The sequence below is a fragment of the Gallus gallus genome, chromosome Z (genome assembly GCF_016699485.2).
Source record: "Gallus gallus isolate bGalGal1 chromosome Z, bGalGal1.mat.broiler.GRCg7b, whole genome shotgun sequence".
Classification (NCBI taxonomy): Eukaryota; Metazoa; Chordata; class Aves; order Galliformes; family Phasianidae; genus Gallus; species Gallus gallus.
The window spans coordinates 85,700,098-85,719,641 of record NC_052572.1 but is presented as its reverse complement, the minus strand read 5'-3'; the positions used below and the strand labels follow the sequence as shown (position 1 = coordinate 85,719,641).

Sequence of the window (19,544 nt, the reverse complement as noted above, 5' to 3'; positions counted from 1 at the left end):
TTTTCAGTGTGAGACCTCTTTTCTTAAAAGCATTCTTCTGAATGCATTTTGAAAGAAGGACTCTTTTATTACTGACTATCTGCCTGAAGCTGCTACTACCACTGCCATGAAAGTTGTTTGGTACCATACGGTAAGTGGTGATGAGCTCTACAGAAGTCAGGAATCCTGGCTGTAAGGAGCAGAACATCACTCATTCACTACTGCTTGTCCTGGAAGAGGTCTGTTTGTCTGTCACGTAGCCCAAGTAAAAGCTTGTCTCAATATTTCAGATTCTGCGTGTGCATAAAGAGAGAGAGATGTATATTAAACATATATATAAAAAGCAGAATTTTTTACAACAACGTAGCATGTTCACAAACCTTCAACTTTTGTTTAAGCAAGTAGGGTGTCCTTCAAAGCTGGGCATGACAGTGCTTTAAGTTTTTCCTTTCTGGATGAGCGGTGTGAATTTTCAGTGCTGGGTGAGCTATTTTGGCACGAATGTTCCAAATGTGAAGGAAACTGTTACTCCAAAGCATTCTGTGGTATTGGCAGGAAAGGATTCAGGCCCGTAGCTACTGGAGATGTGGTAGAAGAGTAAAAGGGACTGTTAAAACGAGGAAGGCTTTCACGGCTCACTTCTGTATGCAACGTGACAGATTTGTAGAATTAAGGTGGAATTATGTTAGTGATACCATCACTTCATGAAATCGAGTGATGCTAGAACGCAGTGTTTGGGAAGGTCTTGTATTTATGCTTTTCTGTTTGTGTACAAGTTCTTCACAGCTTTTAAACGTGCGTACTTCTCATATATGTGCAAAAATAGCACTGAAATATACTTAAAAAATACAAAATAGATGAAGGTTTCTTAAATTGAAATTCTTTACTGTCAGGGTGGTGATGTACTGGCACAGGTTGTCCAGTGAGGCTGTGGATGCCCCCTCCCTGGAAGCATTCAAGGCTGGGCTGGATGGGGCTCTGAGCAACCTGGTCTAGAGGGAGGTGTCCCTGCCTATAGCCGGGGGTTGGAATGAGATGATCTTAAGGGTCCCTTCCAACCCAAACCACTCTGTGATTCTAAGGTACTTTTTAGCAGCTCACAATTCAGTTTAGTGGGAGCTTCGGCTATGACTGTAATGTGAAGATTTCTCTTTTTAGCTCAAAAATACAGGTAAAAAACATGCTGTGTCCATTCTTTAACTTGACTGTGTGTTCTCGGTAGCGGTGGTGGTTATGCTGCACAGACTGGTAAGACAAATACAGTCTGAAGGCCTTTTTGTCTGATACAAACTACTGAAATAAAACATAGATGGAAATACTTAGATGTAATTTAAGCATGTTTCTGTCTTTTTAACCTCATACAGTATTATGGTTTTGGTTGTCCCACAAATCCAGTCCCGATACATATTAATTAGCCTTTTGTGCTCTGTATGATTCCTAAAGTAAATAGCAATTTGCACACCAAAAATATGAGAAGGACCCAGGTTTGACCCTTTAGCTTACTGGTCAAACACGGAAGCTTCCTGTGATGTGCTGTTTGAGTGTCATTACTGGACAGGATGAGAGGGACTGTGAATTGCATTGTTGGTGTGTCCTGAAGATCTCTTGTTAATGCAGCAGATGTAAGAAGTTAAAGAAAGAAAACTGAGCTTTTTTTACAGGCTTACCATATGCAACAGCGTTTGGGGTGTGCAGATGATGGTAGGTGTATTTGGTAGGTGCCAAACCATGTACCCAGTACTGTTTGTATTTGGACGTGATAAATGTAAGTTTGGTCGTCCTCTTCTATTAGCACCTCTGCTTATAGCCAACATTTGCAGTACCATTCCTTTAAAGAACACAAAGGGCATGTTTCTACGAGCACTTTCTGGTAAGCAATCAGAAGTGCAATGTTGGGGAATTTTTATTGGACCCCCTTGAAGCAAATTAAACACACATTTATGCTTAAACATAAAGCAATTCAGTGGAGGTGTCTGGAGGATAGAGGATGTCTGCAGGGTCTGCAGGAGTCTGTGGAGATGTGGCACCTGGGGACTTGTTGCCCTACACAGACCAGCGCCATCACCAATCCTGTGCCATCAGCGTGGGATGCCTCAGCCCAGCACTGGGCTCAGCCCCAACAGATGTTTCTTTAAGTCACGACAAGAAGCCTGTATGACCAGCAGATGGTCGAGAAGTGCAATACAGTGGCGCTACAATTTTTAGAACAGGTCCCAGAAAGAGTTGGACAGTCAGTCCTGCCAGCCTAATGTGTGCTCCAGGCAAATCAACAGAAGCTATAACGACAAATCCCATGTTGGAACGGATGTATAAATATGATTTACGTGTGCGGATTCAGGATGGCTTTTGTAAGGAAAACCCCGCTTCTTAGAAATCTCTGGATTCTTCACGGGACAAAGTCAAGAAGCATTTGTGTAAACATGATTCAGTTAACATAGTCTACAAGTTCAAGAAGCCATTTGACAAAGTTTCTGACCAAAAGCTTTTAAGGAAACAAAACAGGCATGGAACAAGAGGATAAAAGTAGGAGATGTGAGTGTGATGTGGGAAAGGGTCAACAAAGGAGTGACAGTATTGGCAAAGATGACTGAATTTAATGTGTTGATGATATGAGCTAAGTGTGAAGAGCTGCACAAGAACTGTAGTAAATGCAGGGAGAGCGCAGTAAAACGTTGGATGAATTTTAGTGGCGCTGAAAGTAATGCAAAACGCCTGGGAAAAAAAAAATAACTGCAGATTTACATAGGAAGGGATGAGCTCTGAACTTACCATTACCATTCAGGACTTAATTTTAGAGTTACAAGATATGATTTAAAAAACAAAACAAAACAAAAAAAACAACAAAAAACCTTCATTGCTCAGAAGCAAAACAGCTGGTGAAATATTAGGAATCATCTGGGAAGCAGTGGAGAAGTAGGTGTTATTTTGGTCCTTTTCTTCTGCATCCTTCAGCTCAGCTACCTCTTCATCCTGAAAGACGGACGACAGAGAGAAGGATCTGTAAAGATCTTCAAAGGCCTCTGTGGCTGGAGACAGTGATCAGGGATCCGTTGTTCATTGCTTGTCTCAGAACAATCATTAGGGGGTACCTAATGAAAGCAGGGGGAGCTAGGTGCAGAAGAGGCAGAATGAGGTAAGAGACCTATGAGGTAAGAATCCTTACCAAGGCATGCAGTAGCTACACAAAGTCTACTGAGGCACAAAAGGAGGCTGAGCCAGCTGGTGGGAGAGAAACCCATGGAAGGTTATTGGCTGAACACACAGAAACTTTATCCAGCTTGGGAAGTCACTGTGATGAAAACAGCTGGATGTAGGTGTGTAAAAGGGAAAGAAGATGTACTCGCCTCAATTCTAAGCGTCGTGAGGCATCAGCTTACAGTTGAGACGGTGGGCTGGTAGTCTCTGCTCTTTTTACGCTGCAAACTGATTGTGATAAGAGACGTATATGTCTGTGCCTCTGCTAATTACATTCTTTAAGGAGTTGCGAGACCTCTCCGTGGAGCTTTATCAAAAACATGAAGGTGTTTTACAAAGCCCAGTTGCTGCAGCTGTTCTGTATCACCCTTCCAGTTTTGATGCGTCTGGTGCCCGTAGAAAAAGAGGTCAGAACACAGGTTCTGCTCTGTGCGTGTGGCTAAGCGAGCTCATCATTCCTCCAGACAACCCAAAAAAGTTTTACTTTGTCTTTCCCAGAAAGACCACTCACTTGTACTGTGACACGAAGGATGCAGAACAAGCTCTCATGCACAGTGTTTCAGAGTGACTCTTCACCACCGTGCTTTTCTCAAGCAGTGAACTTGAGGCAACTGAAGGTAGTTCACCTCGTCTGACTTGAAAATGTTCAGAGTTATTTAAAACAATTTCAGGCTAATACACTTATTGTCCACTTAGGGCACTTACTTTCCCTGGAACAACCCTGGGAACGTGTGGACTCAGATGCAGAGTTGAACTGGAGGCAGCTGAACCTGATGTGTTTTCATCAGGGAGGCCACGTAGCAACTTGAAAAGCGTGTAGCTGAGCTGTTTAAAGGTTTCAGGTGCTGCTCTGTTTGGCATTGTGCTGCTCCCCTAGGAGGATGCATACATCCCTTATTGAGTGCTGCTACCTTGTCTTGCATGGCTTTGTGTATGCCCACACGTGTGTATTCACATGGTGTGTACGTAGATATATGTTTGTATGTGGTTAGGCTTATGCATGCATATATTAAAGATCCAATCTGTTCTGAAAGCTCGGTGGCATTTCTGATGGATGTCGCGAGGCTTGTGCTCTGCAGTCTCATCCGCCTGCTGTATGGGCAAGAAAAGGACTTCCTGAAGAGGATGGCATAGCAGAAAGGAGACAAAAAGTGTAGACAGAACAGTGTTTCCACTTACACTTAGGAGGAACAAGTGCATAGATAGGCATTGCGTTGCCTGAGCTGCTCACCCTTGGAACCGGCCAGCAAAAGTGCCCAGGCCTCCTGTCTTCTTCATTTGTGCCTCTGGGGAGGCCTCACTTCAGCTTTCCAGTCCTTGAAGTGAGCTTATAAGCAGGAAAGGGAGCAACTTTTTACACTGTCTCATAATGATAGGACAGGGAGGAATGGCTTTAAACTAAAAGAGGGGGAATTTAGGTTAGATGTTAGGGGGAAGTTCCTTACTCAGAGGGTGACGAGGCCCTGGCACTGCTGCCCATAGAGGCTGCGAGTGCTCCATCCCTGAAGTCACTCAAGGCCAGGCAGGACGGGGCCCCGGGCAGCCCAATCTGCTGGCGAAAGGCCTCTGACAGAGGGTTGGAACCAGATAAGCTTTAATGTCCCTTCCGCCCAAGCCATTCTATGATTCTGGCTGCATCACTTTACGTGCACCGCAGGCGCACCCTGGAAGCAGCACCTCTTCCCAAGAGCCGGGCTGCTGGCAGCCTCCTTGTTTATCCTGCCTGAGATGGCCTTTTCTGGCTGTTTGGACACGGTCGGGGCCGTTCTCTCGGCTTCCCTTGTGCCCTTATTGCTATCAAAGTGTGTGCCGGTGCTTGCCAGCAGATCTGCGCGGGCTGGAGGTGTCGCGTGCTGGCGAGGGCGGTCACGGCTGGCACTGCTGGTGCTGCATAGCCTCGCTCCTTCCTCTGTGCACTTCCACGGGGCACCCAGGGAGAAATCAGCCCTTCGGGCTCTTCTTTCCTCGTGACCTCACTCTACCAGCAGCGTTCCCTCGTTTCCGCCACGCCTGCCCCAAGTCAGCCCCGGTCTAATTGTAAGAGTAAGCAAACAGTGCCGTGAGTCCGTGATCCCCGCAGCCAAACGCCTCCATCGTGGCGGTGGTGGGAGCGGCGTCCGCGCGGTGCAGCTCGTGGGGAAGGGCCCCGGCAGCCGTTGGCAGAGGAGCATTTCTGCAGCGGCGCTTTGTGTGCTTTTTGCAGCGTCTCCCCCGCGGAGGCGATGGAAGGTGCGCGTTTTGGCAAGGCTTTTGTCTGGCTGTGGTCGCTTGCGGCGGGGCAGCTCCTCGCAGCCGCCGCTTTGACAAAGCACCAGAGGATTCTGTTAAAAAGTTGTGTTTAGTAATTGTAGTCGTCGTGTCAGACCATAACTGACTTGGAGCTGAAGGATTTTTGTGAGATGAGTAGCTGTGCCAGCAGGGACCCAAGTCTCCTGGGCCAGGCGCGCTCTCATTAAGATTTGCCGCTAGCCGTGGCGGTGTTCGGCAAGTATGTGACGTGCATGCTGTTATTGTATGCTTGGCTTGTCAGCCTGCAGCTTTCTGACACTCACTTATGTCACTCTTTATTCAGAGAGGAAGAAGCTTTTGATAATTTGACAAGACAAGCTCTTAAACGATCTAGGTCATGGCCTTCACTGTCTGTGATTGTGAACATATTTCCTGAAAGCCCTGTCACTCATCACAGCTACATTTTCTCCCGGGGAGCCATAGGCCCGTCCCGGTCTCCTGTCAGCGCGTGCATTTTGGTTATTCATACGCCAAATACAGTGCTGGGGCTTCTCCTCGGCATTTGCAAACGCCGCCGTGTTAGTGAGGCTAATCCTTCCCGCGCGGCGCTCCCAGCAGAGCCGCGTCCCGCGGCCGGCCGACAGCGGGCCGAGGGAGCGGAAAGGAGGAAAGGCCGCTGAGCGCCGGTTTTGTGTTTGCTCACTGTTGTGGAAATATGAGAACTGGTGGCAAGGGCCTTGTCTATTGAGCACTCGAGTCCTGGTCTGCTGTCAGGGGCTGTTTCAGATTGAGTGTTTTATTTTCTTTGATGTTCACGTTTGAGAATAGGGAAGTGGGAATTAAACAACAGATGCATTAAGCCGTTGTTCTGGTAAAACAATAATTAGCACCTGATAAAATTCAGCGTGGGTCGAGACTCGCGGTGTGTCTCGTCCTGATCCGCCTGGGGCGGCACGCCGGGCTGCCTCGGCTTCGGCTGCGAAAAACAACCGCTCCAGACAAAGTGAGCGTGCGTGCGGCGGAAAGGGCGTCGTTGCTGAGCCGTTATTTGTGCCGGACCTGCGCGGAAGACGGCGCCCGGACGGAGCCCAGCGTGCTGCAGGCCGTGCTGCAGGCCGTGCTGGGGGTGCTTTCTGCCGGCGCTGCTTTGAGGTGTGCGCCTACATGTGAGCGCCGGCGCGGTCAGGGCGCCGGGGCAGGGAATAAACGCGGCGTTATTGCAACGTAGCACAGCACGCCGCCGGCACGCCTGTGTTCTGCGAGGGCTTCTCGCTAAGCAGGGGCCGTTCCTGGTTAAGTGCCGCTAAATACGTCAGAGAAATCGCAGGTTTGGTCGTTGCGCTCATGGTCTCCTCCGCAGCGGACCACGTTGCTCTGTCTCAGTATCCGGCAGCAATTCCTAACGGTGTTTTCTTTGTCGTTCCGTGAGGAGGGGCGCAGACGGCAACTTGGGGCTATAAGGCGCCCAGTTAAGAGCACTGCTTTTAAAAAGGCTGTTGTCCAGCATCTGCTTTAGTCTATTGTATTCTGCGTCTGACGTTTCCTAAGAGGTCGTCGTGACGGTGGGAAGTATTGCATCGAGTCTGAGGGAAGAAACAGGCCCGGCCGATTTTCCCTTCCCTCCGTCTTCCTCTCTCCCTTGAGTTCTCCCACAGCCCCCAGCAGGCTCGGTGGTAAAAGAACTCACCTCTTGCTATCGCTGCTCCGTGGCTGCGGTTGTCCCTCGCTGGGTGCTTTGTCGCGGGCTGCGCCAGTTGTCCTTCCCCGCTCCGAGTTTCGCATCTGCGGTATAAGTGCTATCTTCGTGTCCAGGAGAGAGAGGGGAAAAAAAAATAATAATAGCGTGTATATATATTGGAAAAAGTAACCGGTATTTTTTTTATTATGAAATAGCTGCTGCGTAAGTAAAGGTCAGAGCGCGGAGTGGCATTTTGCCAGTACGTGACAACTCCTTGATTGCGATTTTTCAACCATATTAGTCTGGGGACACTGTGGTAATCGAAAACCACCCAGAACTAATGTATAAATAACTGCCTGCTACCCCTGTGCTGGATGAGCAGGAGCCCTACGTGTGGCTGGGGCCGTCGGTGGTTTGGAGGAGGAAGGCAGTATCTTTGATACGTTCCTTTCCTTACGAAGTAGGGAGCGTTTATACATTGCATCTCAAAGCCCCGTGCGGGGAGGAAAGCCCTTTTGTTCGCGTCTGGAAGCAGCTCGAGTTGCAGCTCGAGTTCGTTCGACCCGCCACGCGTTGCGCTGCTTTCCCCTCTCAGAAAAGTGGGGCGCTTCGCACGTTTTCCGTACAGAAATATTAACACCGGGCTCAAATACTTACATGCACCGTTAGAGTAAGGAGCAAAATACCAAACCGTCACATGGAGCGGATTGTAGGCTTTCCTCCATAAAGCTGCGTTACTCGCAGGGTGAATAATAAGTGACAGAGTTGCCATCACGCCTGGGAGAGGCTGCGAGAACGGGGGTTATTTTTTGAGAGGTCCGGTGGCTGATGTGAGGTGTTGAGTGTGGGGTTTTTATTTCCTTTTAATTCCCAGTCTCTGTCAGGATGTGGAGGAGGGCAGGAGCTGAGACGCGGGACACAGTTATTCAGGAGTGCTGTTGGTGCCGATTTGCAAGCAGCCGAGAGGCTCCGGTGTTTGAAACCGGGGCTGCAGCCTTTCTGTCACGTCGAAGGCGTGGGATAACTGGGGTTTCTTCTTAAAGCTCTAAGAAATCGAGAGTGGCAAAGCAGATCGGTAACTGCTCAAATGGTTAAGAAGTCGTTGTAATAAAAAGTGCGAGTGTCTTAAACAAAAGCGGAAGACCTCCATTGAAGTAGCCGTGTTTCGCGCCCCCAACGAGCTGAACTGCTTCAGAACAAAGTGCCACTGTTCCTTGCATGCGCTGGTGGCGAGGGTAGGAAGGGACAGAAATAAATGCAATTTCTCAAGGGCGCTAAGAGCCACGGAGGCATTTCCCCCGGCCTCACTGAGCGTTAACACCTTCTTGTTTTGCCCCGAGAAGAAAGCGCACGTTTTCCTCTTCCCTTTCTTCTGCGTCTTCCTGAGGTCTATTGTGTAATCGCTGTGGTTGCAAATCTGCCCTGCAAAAAATTCCCACAATGGGCTGCCCCTGCAAGTTTGTTTGCAAGGCTGGCAAGTTATGGAAAAAAACAAAAAACAAAAAACAAAAAACCCCCCCCAAAAAAAGGAGGAGAAGGAGCAAGCAAGCCATCGCAAAAATTTGAAACATGCAAGCAATCTGCTGTGCTTCTTGCTTACAACCCATCTGACATTAGGCTGCTGAAGATTATCACGTGCAACAATTATATTTTGATTAGGACAGAGGTTTGTACGAAAGGACCAAAATATTTCTGCTTCTCCTTGAAAGGGAGGAAGCTCGTGATTTTATTTCCACGGCACCCTACGGACTCAAAACCCAGTAAATTTAGAGTTTTAATTCATTTCTGTTTGCTTCACAGTATTAATACTTCTTATAGTTAAAAGCATGCTGCTCTACCCAAACTTCCAGCCCTCAGAGAAGAAGGGGAGAGCGAAAACTGTTACTGGCTTTCTGACAATGGCAGGGAGTGTGTTAAACCAGTGTAAAATTCAATTAAACTGTCTAGCCAGGTTTTTGAAGCTGAAATGCAGACCCTTTCAGTTAAGCTTCTTATTTTCCTGTGACCGACACCGGTGGATACTGTGTTATGCCAAAACCAACAGGCTGTAAAGCACCTTGTTTCATGCTCCTAGCTGATCAATATTTTTATTTTCCAGGCTTGCCCAGAAATATGGAGGCAGTATCACCTAACAGTAAGTAGAAACACCTTTTTTATTTTCTTTTACACCCAGCCTATTTACTCTTCTGTGAACTGCTGACCAGAAAATATAGACAAGCATCTTCTGCAAGGAGATAATAAACATCTGAAGAGTTTTTGAACTGAAGAATGCAATGAAACACTGTCAGTGTTTTTTAAATATCTTTGGAGCTGACGATTTTGTTCTAATGCTGCAGTCATTAAATGAGTGTCTTGCAAGCACTCCCTCCTCTCAATGGCTACGTTTAAACATGTAAAGAGAGTTAAATTTTAAGCTGAGGTGCGTAGCAGAAGCAATGCCCCCATCTCAGATATCCCAGTTTCTAGCAATTATTCACAATGTGACAGAGGTCTCTTCTTAAAGGAATAAAATAAATCTCAGCTGGAGCGTATTTGAGAAATGCACTTCATGAACTTCTGTAAATCATTTGCTGTTGCCAAGAATACAGCTGCAGCTTCTTCTTCGGCATGCATTAGTTGATCTTTAAGAATTTAAGCGAGAAAATAAAACTTTCTGCACTGGAGCAGTGTGTTACTTAAGGATTTTCCTTGTACGTAAATCAGAGATAAAAATAAAACAAAATGCATGCTGTTTTGCATGGTGAACAAAACTTAACTGGCTAAGGCAATATTTAATGGTTTCATATCACAAATCTTTAATACATTTAATTTCTAAAATCGTCATATTTAAAAAAAAAAAAAAAAAGGCTTTAAAGATTAGAATTTCTCCTGTTCATCTTTGCTGCCACTGCTATCCAGATCTAACTCATATCTATTTAGCATTAATACGTATTAGTCAGTACTCCCCATCCAAGATCAAGTAGAAAAGTTTGTCCTGCGCCTTTCCTTATGGGGTATTTGATGTGCATAGTTTCTTAGGAGCAATAAATGGGGCGTGCGTTTTATCATTTGTTGCCTCCACCACTTCAGAACAGCAAAATGCTATTTTTTTTATTTTTTTTTTTCCCTGGCTTTGCTAAAGTTGGTAAATGGAACGACGACAGAAAAGCTGTGCTGGAAACCTCTTACTTGTATTTCTTACGTCATGATTTTAAAACATTGGAAGTTCTTCACTCTCTGAGCACTTAATTGTGCTTTTGGACGGAGCTGCTCTGCATTAAGAGTTGCCGTGCATTAAGAGTTGGGGGAAAGGAGCATTTGCTGAATAATCTGCTTGCGTTTTTTAAATGGTTTGAAGGCAGCAAGGTAAACATTTTGTTTCCTAATTATTCCTAAGGGTGCACGTAAAAATGATTCCTGAAACGTTTGAGGTGTCTGAAGCCTTAAATCACGTACGTGTATCAGAGGCAGCAGTGTGGCGGGTTCTGTTCCTAGTGAGGTGTAGGATTTAGTTTTATTTTATCCTTGCTTTCCATTGGCAGTACCTCAAACAGCCAGTGGTGCCGAATGCTTCAGAAATATTTTTGTAAGACACGGAGCAGCTGAAACCCGACCAAGCTGTTGCTGTGGGAGCACTGGGAGCAGCTGAAGTAGAAAATTTTAGCTGCAAATCTTGTAAGGAAGCGTTCTGAGTTCCTCACCTTGTGTGAAAGTAACGTTTGTGCAAGAGCCCCTGTAGGAAAGCAGAGCAGCTATGGGTACGACCGCATTACTAAAGGCTGTAATCAGAGTCTGTGCACTGTTTAGAGACGCTTTGAAATACAGTCAGATGCGGAGGCACAAAGATAAACAGGCGTGGGGTCAGACAATGGCTACTGATAAATATTTTCTCCTTTTCCAGCGGACTGTTAATGATCGGCGCATAATCCAGATTTATGGCATCTGGGAAACAGTTTGCACTTCTCAGTTTTTTGCACGGGAAAGACGCTCTGTCACTCGCTTGAAGTTGCATTAGCAGTCAGATTAAGGCTGGAATCTCAAACTGTGTGTAGTAGGAAGACGGGTTTGGTATTTTTAGGTTAGGTTACACCTTAAGAAATGGCACTGCGTTGAGTTGTTTAAATGTGCGAGTCGCAGCTTTTTTGCACTGAAATATTCTTTACATCCAAAGCAGGACAGATGTAAATTAGTGCTCATGGAAGACTTAAAACTTCTCTAACAAAATAATGTATGTTATGTGTATTGTAATACAATCCTACCAAGTGGATACTCTCGTCACTACTCTCACATTTACTCTCTTATCGTTTTATTAATATTTCAGTGTAGGCGTTATTTATATTCCCTACTTTAGAAGGAATGCTCTGATGCAAACAGGGTAACTGTTCAGAGAGAAATAACACAAGTTGTAAAAAGTGGTGGTGGTGTTGCTACCGTGCTTTGTGGGCTGCCTGGTTATTAACGAGCAGACAGGTCGCAGCGAGCTTTTCCCGTGCTTTAGTCATTGATACAACCAGTAGACTTGACTTTAGTTTGGTAAGTGGATCACGAGCGTCATCCGTGCAGGTAAATATGTGCACAAATAAAGCAAGGAATTCCAGTTTTTAATAAAAGCCTGCTTTCACAATGCTACTTAAAAAGAGCCATTACAAAAATTGTCTGAATGTTCTGCATTATGTAAAGTATTCTTAATTAATTACTGTGGATGCTTGTTAAAAACACGCAGCGTTACACCTTTCTCTTTTGTGGAGCTCTTGGTGATTTTATTCATTATCTGGCTCTTTCCTAAGCGATGGACTGCCATCTATTGACTTATTGTAGCCCCTGCACAGGAATGTGGATTGACTAGAACAATGACTAAATAACAAACCCAGTAAATCCATCCCGCTGCTCTGGATGGTGTTGGGTTTTTATTTACGTGCGGCGCATTCTGGCACATTACAAACGGTGTGTGATGTGGGCAGAAATGTCTTGTTTAACCAAAATGGACGGGCAACGCCAGAAATCTTACAAGCAGTTAAGATAGCAAGAAGGGGACCGTAAGTGGAATATTTCAATTTGCCTTCTGATAGAGGAAAAGATTATCATATTGCATTCACTGAAGCTTCAATTGAAGGGCTGTGTGATAATCAAAACTTTGTGACTGGGTGAAGTTGTTTTCTTCGAACTTGTTCTCCCAGCTCTGGTAAGTGAAATTATTGCTTAAAAAAACAAGGTCAGCAAAGCGAGCCCGCTGCTGCTGTAGGTTAAAATAGCATCTAACAACTTCCCTATGGTGGCGAAGGAGAAGTTTTACGACTCAGTCTCACCGTGCCCGACCTCTGTGTATTTCTCCTACGTCAGAGCAAGGAAGTGGCATTTGTCAGAAACACATTTTAAATTTCCCTTCATCTAATAGGTCAGTTTTGATACCCGCTTACGTCTATCAGAGAGGTTATTATCAATTCAGATAATAACAACAAGATCTTCATTTGCAGATCCAGAAGAAACACTTCTGATCGTGGCTTACTGCAGGGTAAACGATAGCAAGTGCAATTCTTTCACAGACAGGGCATTGGAAGTTCTTAGCAAACTGTCGTAGATCATTAGGAAACTTGACTTAGGGTTTGTCTTTCTAAATGGTAGCTGCTCCACAAGCCCGGAGCAACACGGCCCTACCTAAGGACACACATCACATCCCGTTTTCCCACATCTGGAGGGCACCGGGGGTGCTTTTTCACCCTCAGAGTGTTTGGCTCTTTTTCATTCTCTCGTTCTTTCGTATTTCACCTGCGAAGGCAGCTGCGTTCATTTGATGCTCTGTACTCAAATGTTTATAGCCACGTACTTGCAGGGAGAGAACTCAGTGGAAATACCGGAGCTCAAGATGCCATACAGTTATCATTCACCCCATTCAATTGTGCAGCATATTCTTTGAGAAGAAAACGAGTGCCTCCCTGCATTTAACGTGGCATTTGTTGGCCTAGCTGTGTTTCTCACGGCAGCTTCCACGTTACATAGCTCCGAGCACGCGGGATGGGCAGGACAGGCCTGCTGCAGGCCGCATCCACCGAGAGACAGCTATGTGCTGGAGAACCACATTAACTATGGTGCTTAATGCATCCACGGATGGTGCTTGGGAAGGAGAGGATCTGGAGATAACACTCGGTGGGAGTCTCACTTCACGGAGGGAAGTTTGTTTTCACTACCCAGTGCCTGTCCACGTGTTAGAGGCCTTGGGCTCGCACCAGCCGGGCCGGCTGCTGGCATCCATGGCAGGAACCTTGTGGTTCAGCCCAAGGGCTGACATGGCTGGAAAATGTAGAGGAGGACATTCGTTGTGCGTTTTGCTGAGGGTGTGAGGCCGCACCTGGCTGAGGGGCAGCTCCCACCCTTCCTGTGTGGTGGCAGCTGATAGCAGCACCGGGGAGATGGAAGAAAATGGGCACGGCGGTGCACGGCTCTGCCTCCACGCATTGCACGGCTTCATTGCCTGGGGGGGCTGGCAGTACCACACAGCAGGGAGCGCAGCAAGGCCAGCCCCAGGGCAGAGCAGGGGCACCACCACCAAGCAGGAGTTAATGCTGCAGGTGTTAGCTTCGCTTTCAGCAAACGCACGTGAAGTAATGAAATCCCACCCCTGAAACGGGCAGCGCGTGATCTTTGTTTCCGACACCGATGTTAAGAAACGTGCCCTGCTCAGATGGGGGTTTCCTTCTGCCGAGGCTGCCCGTTTCCACCAGCCTCTTTCTGCCCTGTGCCGCTCGGCAGAAGGGCTCCTTCCCGTCCCCTGTCTGTGCTCCTCTCGCTCGGATGGAGGCTGGCAGGCCAAGATGGCCACCAACAGAGTTTTACAAACACCAGAATTTTCGGCTCGCAGAAGCTATCATCTGGCTTGCTTTTTGACAGTTTGTTAATCTTACATTTAATCCGCTTACACAAAAGAAGGTGGACCAGGAATTGGCTGTTTTGGCCTCTGTGCGTAGAAGTCATGACAGGACAATGCACCTTTTGTGTTTAAATTTTGCGCTTGGGTTTCTTTGTGTGCCATTATTAAAACCCCTCCTGGCCTGCCGCCTTTCCTCTGAAATGAAAACGTAAGCAGTGCTGCTCACAGTCAGTCCGCACCCTTCCAAGTGTGGCTTACGGCAAATTTCAGATGTCATTCCAAGCCGAGGCAGTAAAGCCTGGGAGATTTGTTTTGCAGGGGAGCTCTGTGGGCTTTGTGCCGGTGAAAAACAGGTTTAGGAGCATTTTCAGGAGGAGACTCAGCCGGAGTTGGCCTGCAGAGGGATGGGGCTGCTGTGTGGCACTGAGCTCTTGGCGTGACATGAGCTTGCCAGACCTCTGGGTTGTCATGTCTGTGTTACATACGCTGGATTCAGAATTTGACAAGCTTAATGTGGGGCGTTGCAAAGTTATTCTTGCAAATTGTTGGAAAAGCACAACTTTGTTGGCTCCCTGGACGCTGTTCTTGTTTTCTTTAGTTTTGGAAGCACGCTGCAGGTTTCTCCGTGCCAACACTTGACAGCCATTCGGTGGGGCAATGTGCAGTGCGGTCAGCCCCAAATTGCTGGGAGGAGAACAGGAAGGCAGAGGCATCTCCACACTCGGCACCAGAGGGAGAGGTGACTTTGTGGTGTTCAGGGTGCTGAGAGGCTTTGTACTGTCTGAGAATTTGCAGTGTCCTTTTTCGCCAGGAGAAAAGCAGGGAAGACCATTAACAGCACCTGGCACATATTTTGCTTTTAAGTCGCGCATGTGTGCGTTGTCCAAAGCTTAGCCCTGTTGTGTTGGCGAGTGGCATTCCGTGATAAAGATGCTTCTGAACTGCGTGCCTGCACTTCACAGCTGTTCTGCTGACTGTGAGTGTGCAGGGGACGGTCGGGTATGCTGTCTGAAAGGTCCCTTAGATTGCAGTTGATACGTTGCTTTTGTATGTCCCTTCAACTTACACCTTGTCCAGCGTTGTTGTTCTCCTTCAAGCTTCAGGTATTCTTGAGGTTGCCAGGACATTTATTTTAATTTGAAAAAAAGAAACAAAAGCAAAACAAACAAACCAAAACAAACAAAAAAAAACCCTAACCAATTTTACAAAAGGCAGCATCCTTTCCGACGGCGTTCCTGGCACACACGTGGAAAAGGAATTTCACATTCTGAAACAACCAGGTTTCCACAGATGCTGCTCAGTAGCTCACAGCTAGGAATTCCATTACTCGGGATTTTTTTTACTTTAAAAAGGTATTTGAAGTAATAAAGGAAAATCACCTTTCCACAAGCACGCAGTGTCCACAAAGAGCACTGCTCGGAGTTTCTCTTATCAGGATCACATTGGGTTTTTAACTTAGGCATCTGAGCACTCAGGAGTGCTGAGTAATGGGGAACTTGGGTGTTGGTTCACTTGAATTAGAAAGCTCAGACTGTACTTCACCTGTACAACACAAACACACCTTTGCACTTCTACTCCCTGTCATGGGAAAGAGGTGAAGAGCGTTGGTACTTTGCTTTTGCAGAGTTCGGGTCCTTAACTGATTGCTTTCATACCACAGAGGGCATGGGAGTTACCCAGCTCAGCATCTGGCTCTGCTACAGCAGACCTGAAAGCTGAAATGACTCTTAGGAATTCCATACTCCTACACAGACCTGAGAGGCTGTTTTGGATGGACTGTATAATCCTCTGCAGCACAGTAATCAGCTGTCACTTACCTTAATCATTTAAGCAGGCACGCTTTCTCTAACATGTTATCTCTCTCGTGCTCTTCCCCATCCGCCTCCCCAGGAAATAAAATAAAAGATGCTTCTAAATTGTGGGTTGGAGGCTGACTACATCTTGACCAGAAACCACATTTTAATGCATTGCTGGAAACAGTTCGGGATCTGGGGGGGAGTGGAAAGCCTGCCCTACTGAACCAAGAAATTTCCATTTCTCTGATTTTGGGGTTCCAGGTAGCCTCGTCAAACCGTTTGGTAAGTGGCATCCTTCAGACAGTCCCTGACTCCAGTATGCATTTTGCAGTAACGTGAGGGACTCTGTGCTTTTAGCAAAACCGCTTTGTCTTCACCCTGCCTTTAAGCGGGAAAAGGAGAGGAAGGTGAAGGTTTGCATTCATACGTTCATACATCTGTCATTGCCTAGGAAGTTCCTTATGCAGCACGTAATATTCTGCCAAGGCTGTGCTAGCAGCTCTGCTGGTAAGAGGCGCCCACGCCTGGAATAGGGCTGGGAGAGCCGCTGCCCGCCCTGCAAGCTTGTTGGCAGGAATTACTCCATCCTTCATCTGCAAACCACCCTGCACTTTCTTTGCCCAGCGTGCCCATTGCTTATGTGATACGCCAGAGTTCTTGCATAATTACTTAAGCAGGAAACTCGGTGAGGAGCATGGCTGAAATACTTCCCTGCCATGTAGGAAACCACGCTTTTGTTAAGCGAAAGGGTCGGCTTCATCTTTTCTTCAGAGCTAACGGATTTGGTGAGCATTTTCGTCTCCAGTCTGAGAAGGTGAACTTACACAGCCCTTTAAGTAATTTCTGTTATTTCAAGTGTTAGCAGTATTAGCTGCCTAAATGAGGAGAATAACAGCTTTCATGATGGAATCAGATCTGCAGCGCGTTTCGGAAATAGGCTTCTGTTTGAGAAAAAAAAGAAAAAAGAAAAAAGAAAAACAGCAATGTTTCCGTGCCCCTTTTCTGCAGTGGATTTGGTGTGTAAATATTTGTACTAAAGTTCCCTTATTCCTGCAGAGTATTACTTTGACCTCCGCAAGAAGGAGTTTTGTTGGAGCTGAGAGTCAGCTTCAGAATTCCGTAGGAAACAAACAACCACCCGCGATCCGTCACACGTTTTAAAGTATAATACTTTATATAATACTTTATTTAAAACAATACTTTTATGTAGTTAATATAGAAGGCATTTTGCATTGCAAAACAGAAGAAATATACCGTACCGCTGGAGCAGAAATACCCAGCCTTTGCACGTACATCACAGTGATGACCAGTACTTTGCTTGACACATCTCCACTCGGTAGCTGTTTGTAAACTACGTGCTTTCGTAGCACTGAAGCTGCTCCGTGTTATCGTACAGATACTTTCTGTTTGAAGATCTTACAGGTGTCTAGCAACGACTGTCTGTTCAGCTCTGCTGTGGCAGAAGCGTATGCAATTGCCCGTGTACACTGCCAGAACTGCTAGCTCATCTTGTCAATTATCTGTATATTAGGAACAGCTAAGAGCTCGCGTCAGGCTGTAACTTTCTCAAGTTATGCTTGATCATGTTAATAATCTACGGATTAGGATTCCCTAAAAGCAATTGAATTCTGAGAGGGTCTGTCGTGTCAGTGATATTAAAACATCATGTTAAGCCCCGTCATGTGAGTAAGAAAAAATTGTCTTAGTGACAGAATCACCCGGGTTTTGTTTTCATTTCATGTGTTGGAAACTCCATCGTAAAAGGAACTGAGGAGAACAAAAGGCCTGTGTAAGTGAGGTGTTGTGTAACTCCATGTGCCCCGTATGGATGTGACCCATGGCTGGGTACTGCTGTACTCCTTAGTGTAGTCTCTGGATAGTGAGACAGCATATGATAGAGCATATAATGCATAGCTTTAGCAAACAGAATGCAAAAGCCGTGAGTGTAACTTCCAGATGGGCACCTGTATGCTGGTCTCAGCACTTTGTGGAAGCAAACCACAGCGCTGCCACCATGGGCTGTTCTTTTCAGCTCCAGCACTTTGATGAACTGTTCCTCGCAGACTCGTGACTTATTTTGCCTTAAGGTCTGACGTCGTTCCGGCTCAACGGGGCACCTTCTGCTGCTCTGTCTGCTGTAGGGCTGCCATATAGGCAGCAGGAGAGCAGTGCTGCCCTGTATGGCACAGCGGCGTTGTGTGCGGGCACATGGCTCAAGTTTTCATTCTTGATAAAGAATGATAAAGGAGAGATTTACAAGAAGGGGTAGTATTTAAAGACTAGATTATGTAATATATTTGCCCCCCACCCCCCAAAAAATAAAGTATTTGGGGTTTCTCTGAGTCAACATCCAGTCCAAAAGATGCTTGTCTTTTTTTTTTCCCCCCCCAAAACTTGTGTTTCTTTGCCCATTGGTGACTCCTCATCACCCAGCTCTGCGGAGGACACCTCCTGCGTGTAGGATGTTTCATTTTGTTTCTCGGCCAAAGCTGGTGCAGAGCAAACAGCTGTGGTCACCACACCGTGGTGTCGGTGTGATGTGTGAGAGGTGAGGTCTGAAGTTCTGTGATCCATTTTTGGAAGCTGCCAACTATTCGGAACGTCCCAGGCCACGCCGGAGGGGGAAGCCTAGGGGAGAGAAAAATTTGTACAGGATGACGGTGTGAGGAGGACGTGAGGGGAAGCGTTTGTCAGCAGTTACAGCATGAGGTATCAGACGTTTCTTCAAGGACACGATGTGGTTGATGTCACTTGTTGGAAGGCTGGGGAAGAAAATCGGCGCAGCGCTGTTAGGGAATATGTGAGAAGCCTGCGAGGGAAGCGAAGAACACGAAGGTGCAGAGTCAGTGCAATCGGTAGCGCGGGGAAAACGTTCCTAAAGATGCCGTCAGCAAAAGGCAGTGCAGGTGGAAGCCCGGGCGCTCGGGATTTTAGGGAAAAAAAAAGGCTGAAATGCCCGATAGGTAACGGAGCACGGAACCTCCGCCCACCCGACGGCGCAGCACTCCGCAGCATCGCACCCTCCGGCAGCACCGTCCGCCGCTCCCTTCTGCTCCCGGGGCTGCGGTTGGGAACCCCTGCCAAGTAAATATTAAAAGCAGCCGCCTCGGAAAGTAATGCAGAGCGCGGCGCTCCCTCCTCCTCCTCCTCCTCCTCGTCCTGCGGGCGCCGAGAGGCGATCCGTGCACGCGCAGAGGTCGCGGGGAGGAAGCCGTGAACCGTCGGGAACGGCAGTGAAAATTAAAAGCGTGGGCGTCGTCGGGCTCCCCGGCGCACTGAGTAATAACCGCGGCCGTGCCTCAGTTCTGCTAATCTCCCGATTTCGGAGGCTTTGCAAATGTTTGCGCTCAGCTTAGCGCAGACGCGCGCGTGTGAGCGCGCACGGCCGGCACCGCGCAGGGCGCACCGTCTGCGCCCACGCGTGGCCGCGGCCGCGGGGCCCTCCGCGCCTTCCCCACCCACTTCAAAGCCCGGGGACCCTCTTGCAGCCGTGTGCTAAAAGGTTCCTTTGTACGCCGGGCCATTTGTCCGTCATTGTCTGGGGTCCAAGCGGTGGTAAAATACCCTGTCACCGATCCCCGGCGCCCTGAATGGCAGCTTCTCTCCGGACAATTGGCGGCGGTGCCGGGAAATATTCCTGAGAGGATTATTTAACCTTTCAATTTAGGGGGCACAAAGCCCGGCTGATTAATGAACTTTCTGATGGGCGCCGATAAGCGGATCTATTTCTTTATTTCCTCCAGAAGTGATTCCTTCTCCCGTCCCATATTACTATAATCTTTAAACATAAAAATGCGGCAAATAGATTAAAAAACAGCGCTAA

The 19,544-nt window shown here is 47.2% G+C and overlaps 1 protein-coding gene across 10 annotated transcripts in view; it reads left to right on the top strand.

Moving 5' to 3' along the window:
- Positions 1–19,544, top strand: part of ZCCHC7 (zinc finger CCHC-type containing 7) — a 104,273-nt gene that overhangs the window by 72,624 nt on the left and 12,105 nt on the right. For 8 of the 10 annotated variants that reach the window (XM_424418.8, XM_040655848.2, XM_004949713.5 and 5 more), the window contains one exon: positions 9,180–9,215. The exons of the other annotated variants lie outside the window; for them this stretch is intronic. In XM_424418.8, coding sequence (XP_424418.5) covers positions 9,180–9,215 — 36 coding nt within the window. The remainder of the gene's footprint in view (positions 1–9,179; positions 9,216–19,544) is intronic. 10 annotated transcript variants of the gene reach the window in all.